The sequence below is a fragment of the Annulohypoxylon truncatum genome (assembly GCF_022578515.1).
Source record: "Annulohypoxylon truncatum strain CBS 140777 unplaced genomic scaffold F4807scaffold_8, whole genome shotgun sequence".
NCBI lineage: Eukaryota > Fungi > Ascomycota > Sordariomycetes > Xylariales > Hypoxylaceae > Annulohypoxylon > Annulohypoxylon truncatum.
Window position 1 is genome coordinate 627,008 of NW_025953794.1, and position 6,335 is coordinate 633,342.

The following is a 6,335-nucleotide window of genomic DNA, read 5'->3' on the forward strand; positions in this document are numbered from 1 at the left end:
AGAATTCGATATGGATATATTATAAGGACGCACACCTCACCTTTAACTTGACTCGTGTTACCTTCCAATATCACTATCCTCTCGCGCAACGACAATTGTCCCGTTCAACCGACACCTTCGAATGGTGAGGTCACAACTATAACGACACTAATACATCAATACATCAATACATCAACTTGGCCCTCGGCCTTTGTCCATCTCAACTAGATCAGCCACATCACATCAACACTAATTAGCACACAAGACATCGCGGGAATTCACCTAGACACATCAACACAAAGACCCCGTAGACATCAACGGCTTATCTCGACCTTGGTGGCTAGAGCTATTAGGAATATACAGACATACAGGACTGACAGGGACGACGAATACATCATCCTGACTCAAGGCTTAGCAATTCCTATCTGGGCGTAACATATCGAATAGGTTACAAGACCCATCAAAGAACTTACATCTACCAAAATCGACCCCGTCAGCAAGTGGCCAGCCCACATAGCCCGCACTTTCGGACATAAAGCGCGGCCGATTTAAAGACCATCCCTAAACCATCCCTGGACAACCCTGTCCTTTTAGCTTCCTAGCTTCGACCGCTCAGTTTCCAGAATAAAGCTGCCGGATCTAAACTGGCAAGCATCACATAATCGTCACGCCCTTAAAAAGCTCGGTTCACTTGCAAAGCTGCATTATTAATCCCGGGTTGTGAGAGTCACAGTTTATTATCGATCGAATTCCTCAAATATCTATTTTCCCTCTCCCTTTTCCATCGTCTGATATACACCTATCTTTATTTTTACCACTTGGTCTCATATTCAAGTTTTGGTTCCACAATTAGGCATCTGGAACACCTTCACCCAGACGTCTCAGTTCACTCACACTTACACTTACACCCACTTATATATATAATCGTGGACCTTGGTACCGCCCAAGTATCTAAGTACCTACCGTGTTGGTTGGATCTCCCAAAATGGAAAGCGGGATGCCAACGCCTCCCGTTGAGGATAATATGAAGATATCAACGTCGTCGAGAAGGAATACAGCTTCCAGTACTAAGTCTGTCAAGCCGATACATCGTGGTGGAAAGCGAGCGTCCAACCATCATCCTCACTCACCTGCCCACGATCATCCTCCGCCTCTCTCGCCACATGCCATCGACAACAGGCATAAGCGAGTCTGGAAAGCATGTGAGAGATGTAGAATGAAGAAGACGAAGGTTCGTAGCTCACCTTTCTTTTACTTGCATCGAGTCGTCACTGACGCTAGTCATAGTGTGACGGGGAATTTCCGTGTAAGAGGTGTAAGGACGACGGCCTAGTGTGCACAGCAGGTACACGAAAGAAGACAGAATATAAGCAATTACCAAGAGGGTATGGCAATTCACCCCTAATTGAGCGTTACCGAAAGGCTAACTTGATATAAGATACGCCGAGGTGTTGGAGAACACTCAATTCGCTCTAATTGCTACCGTACATAAGCTATATGCTATGGTCAGGAATGGCCAATCCTGGGACCTAGGGGAGCCGGAACTCAACGATCGAGGTCAACCGGTCATTCACAACATCGCGACGAAACTCGGGTGCATACGACCCAATGCGGACGCCGACCTCCCACCACATTCAGTCTTTCCTGAAGACGAAGCAGGATTGGCGAAGCTGGCAGCTGAATTGGACGTGCAGCAGAGGGAAAGAGAACGGGAATCACATTCAACAGAGCACAGATCAGAGACGGATTCAAGCTGCACGAGGACGGACCGCGCAAGCTCTTCAGAGCTCGACCACTCAGATTTCGAGCAAGATTACAGAAAGGTTCTAGGCAGTCAGAACTTGCAGACCATGTCGCCGCAAAGCTTTGCGAGTTACGATTTGGATACGAAAGCCATGCAATCGGACCTCGACTCGAGAGGTTTATTCGCCGTCCAATCGCCTTCGGCCCCGGCGTCTTACCCGACTTGGAACATGAGCAGGCCAAGCTCGATGGACTTGTCGCCGCAATATATGCAAGGTATGGACATGGATATGGCCGAGATGATGCTCAGCCAAGGCCTTGTCGAATCCGAGTTTGGCACGATCAAGCCTCACATGATACAATGTCCGAATCCAGAAGCGATGCTGGGCATCGGGGACCCGATGATCTATTCCGGATATAATATGGAGTCATTACGATCATGATAAGACCCCGGGCAAAAACTCCGGAGGGGTATCCTTGGGATTCTTGGGTATTTACGAATTCAACTAAACAGCATTGGGGAGCAATGCGAGGTGGGCTGAGGCCTAGCAATACTCTTTTTCAACACGCACTCACACTCACACCCACACACACTTAATTGCAAGGCGTTTAACCGGGTTTGGCAGGATTTGGAAACATTGCGTACTCAGCTCTTCACGATCAAAAATGAACTGGGGAATAAGCGGTGGATTACAAAGCTATAGACGGGGCGTTTTTGGATGGTCGGGAATACAGTTCTTCGATTCCTCGACCACCAAGTTGTGTATTACCAACGTGCGGTAGGCGGTAGGCGGTAGAAGGAATGCATCTGCGGCGTTGGCGGGTTATTTCCAGCGTTATGTCCATAACTAATAACTCCATGCCCCTCCTTGATGTTACATATCATGGATCTGTACATACATACATTCACTGAGGGGCTTTCTTCTCGCGCGCCCGACCGGTTCGCGGCGGGCAACGAGCATCATACTCAATGGGACCATATTCTCATGGCTTCTAAACTTACGTTTCCTCTACTTTCGCTGTCTTGGTTACCTCTTTTCGCTGATACCAATTTGTGCCCTGCATTGTGCCATGCCGTTGCCGATCAGACTAGCTTGGCTGACCGAAACAGTCTGTTAGTCCGTTGATTCTTATTTTAAATAAAAATCCGGGCTAGACCATCGAATAATCCCACCAGTTTCAGGACAATTATTAGATTCACCGTTTCCCTCTCGACTACTACCTAACAAGGACAAGGCAAGCAGCTCGGTTATCTGCAAGTATGTGCGTACAAGCAGCGGTTAGAGCTACGGAACGGCCTCCGGCATCGACAGCGACGGGACCAAGCTGAAGAATCTGGGGATCCAGCTTACGACCGCAGCCCAACCAACCACTCGTCGAATGACGACGGATAGGGACGAATAGATCGAACAGATCGAATAGGGCGTTCAATCTAAGCAGCCATTCCATAATCCCCAATATCTAACCTGCGTATCGCCGACCTATGATCTCGAAGGTCGGCGCTGCTAAAGGCCGTCCCGCCACCTTGACTTACGTAGCGCTGGTAAGCGGTCGCTCACCTGGAGTACCCCGGATTGCCCTATCGGGGATCTTTGTCGCTCTAACCACCGTCGATTATAATTCCCTTTAACGGAATACGGATGCTTTTGTGTGAGCCACAACAACTTTCAAGCACGGCCTCAAAAAATATCAGTTAGGGTACATAGGGCGGATAATTCCTCGATCCCTAACTGTTTCTAGGCCACCTATCATAAAATAGCTGCTTCACGTTCATTGCATTGCGACCTACCTAACCTACCCAAGGTCCCCTAAGGATGTAGCTAACGATCGGAAAATGCCATCAACGTTCCTGCGATACCACGGTTTGGTACCTAATCGCATGCCACATGCCACATGGTAGCCTACCGTATCCCACGTATTCGTTTTCTTATTATACTCGCATCTTCTACAACTATATTAAGTGCCCTTTCATATTGTGCGGTCAGAATATCTCTCCGAAGGGTGGGGCGTACACGGCCTCCTCAGACCTCCCGAGCTCCCATGGGTGATATTACGTTCATATGGATGTTACTATCATAGGTACAACGCAGGCGCACAGCCCGCCCTATCCCACTTAGGGGGCGCTTCCCGCAACACGCAAGACGAACAAGCCACGGGCCAAGCTTGGCTATCGACCCTTGATATGTCAGCAGTACCGTCAGGACGGCACCAATAATTCGTCATCGTCATGGCTTTTTTCCCGATTCCTCAAATGTACGCTTACTTGGACGCCGTGACGCTTCCAAATACTGAAATATGGATTCTGTGTAAATTTGAAGATCAGGGGTACCTGTATTATTTCTCAATTATATCGGGTTATAAAATAACTGGGGGTCATCCCACTCCCACTCTCCCACCACCACCTTAACCTACATACTAGTACGTAGCGGACCTTGGAAGATTAGGTAGTATGGTAGGTATATTAATACAATACAACACCCACGTGGATACAAGTTATGCAGGCAAATTCCATCAGTCGGCCAGGTACCGACGCCGACCAAGGGGGGACAAAACGCTCCGGCGCCAGCAAGCTGCCTCTATTAATTCGGATCCGAGTGCCAGCGGAAACCGGGTTTCAGGAATGCCACGATTCCCGAGGGCTTTTTCTTTATTCTCTTAATACCTACCTAGGTATTCTTGAATCTTAACGCCTAGTTCATTTCTTTTTTTCGGGCCCTAAAACTATTCCAAAATTACCATGTATACTAATTCGGTTTTATATTAGCATCAATCCAAATTTCTAATCACTAACTAGCACACCACGTTGTTAAAAACCGGTCAGAAGCCAAGGAGGGCTTTATAAGCGCCAAGCACTTTCGATGTACTAGTAAGGCAGGCAAGATGCCTGAGGCACGTCGCAAGCAACGCTTGGCAGTTATAGCGACTGAGTTCACGATGGTACGTACGCCTCGTATATACAGCTCTCAACACCGATAGGGCAGGATCTCGGGATTGGATCTCGGATTTCGTTCTTCACCTACATACTGACATATCTACTTACTCTAATCTACACCGGAGGGGAAATATCCATTATTATACTACTTTTATGTAGACATACCGTGGTGGGTAACGCAAGTCTCGGACCCGACATACTTCTTTCAGCAGTCGAGCATGCGCATTAACAACTAACATTATCTGCATCGTCGACATCCGAAATCAGATGAATAAAAAGATCTGGGATCTATCTAACATCTTGATCTTCCGAACCGACCTTATGAGCGGTAACTTAGTAAGCACATGTATAAAGAGAGATAGCAGCTATAAACATTTGCATATTCGCTATATTATACCAGTCCACAGTCCCTACCCACCCAGGTAACGTTGTTACCATATTTCGTACTCAGCATACTGAAAATATATGGAGACTCGCAAGTCTCGTTTTCGCACTCGCGATTTATGCGCGAGTTATGCCAGTTTCGCGCTTGTAGCTCTTTTCTACATAATCCTTAGCATCAGCCCCTTACGTCGGTCGCAAAACGGTTTGAGTCGAGCATGTGTTAGCCCAGTCCCACTGTCGAAGCTCTTCACGAACTCTACACTTACCTACCTAAGCTAAGTACCTGAGCTAAGGCGTCATAGGAAGGTTCAAATCAAAAATAACGATACTATCGTCGGCACTTGAAAACGCCACGAGAACCCGTGACGGCGAGTCCCTAGCCTTCCACCACGAACCGTTTCTTGGTTGCGTTATGTAATGCGGCCCAGGAGGCGCAGCCTTATGTGCCCCCAGGCACAATGTGACCTGCTACACCACCCGTTGTGACCTATCACGCTACGTGGAAGTCATCGATACCTTAGATAGCCGCCAACTGGAACCGGCCACGGCTTCTTCCACCCCACACCTTGCGGAGCCGGTCCGGAGGTCCTTTCTTCTAAGTCTCCAGGAAAAACAAGCTTATTCATGTGCTTGCAGCATGCACAACCGGAGTTTCCTCATCTAAACGTCGTGTTTTATGAAGTTTAGATTATCAAGAGAGGGGTCTAGCCCTCTGTAGATAAAGTGAATAGAAGAAGCTAGGTGCTGTATACTATAATAGAACGGAGGCCGAATCTACCTTACCAACCTGCTGTATGTCTCATACTGGCACTTATACTCGGTATAGAATAACAAGCCAGCAAGGACAAAAACCTGATTAAATAACCAAAAAAACTACTTCGTACTCGCCATGGGATTTGAAATCTGGGATCTGAAATTCCTAAAAGAGATAATCAAACGCCGTCTCTAATTACCTAAGGCAGGACTCACGCTGAGACATTACATCGCACATCGCATTGAAACAATCGCTACGCCTCGACTAGACTAACGCGCTTTAAGCAATTCCAACCTTAATGCCCATATCCTGAAACTTTCCCGTCTAAGGATGACTAATTTCCACATCGCGCACGTTCCCGTCATCAGCATACCACAACCTATCATGTCTAAAGTCCGAAGCCTACTACTATTAGGTAGGTACGTAGGTAGATAGAATCTAGACGTTCAAGGACAAAACGAAACGAATATATTATGCCATACGCCAAGCCCAAGTCATGCCATGCTTTTTTCTTCTTGCCCATAGCGGCTTCATCCAGAGGTT

At 47.5% G+C, this 6,335-nt stretch overlaps 1 protein-coding gene across 1 annotated transcript; it reads left to right on the forward strand.

Moving 5' to 3' along the window:
* Nucleotides 1–495: 495 nt before the first annotated feature.
* F4807DRAFT_382989 (uncharacterized protein) lies at nucleotides 496–2,380 on the forward strand. The gene is made up of 3 exons (XM_047995803.1): nucleotides 496–1,210; nucleotides 1,267–1,364; nucleotides 1,418–2,380. Exons 1-3 carry the CDS (start codon nucleotides 965–967, stop codon nucleotides 2,163–2,165), a joined length of 1,092 nt encoding a protein of 363 aa, XP_047856476.1. The 5' UTR covers nucleotides 496–964; the 3' UTR covers nucleotides 2,166–2,380.
* The last annotated feature ends 3,955 nt before the right edge of the window (nucleotides 2,381–6,335 follow it).

Bases quoted from the DNA above. Each gene is read 5' to 3' on its own strand.
- F4807DRAFT_382989 (XM_047995803.1), top strand. From the start codon at position 965: ATGGAAAGCGGGATGCCAACGCCTCCCGTTGAGGATAATATGAAGATA. The intron at 1,211-1,266 runs GTTCGTAGCTCA...CGCTAGTCATAG, and splicing joins GTAGAATGAAGAAGACGAAG to TGTGACGGGGAATTTCCGTG. The intron at 1,365-1,417 runs GTATGGCAATTC...ACTTGATATAAG, and splicing joins TATAAGCAATTACCAAGAGG to ATACGCCGAGGTGTTGGAGA.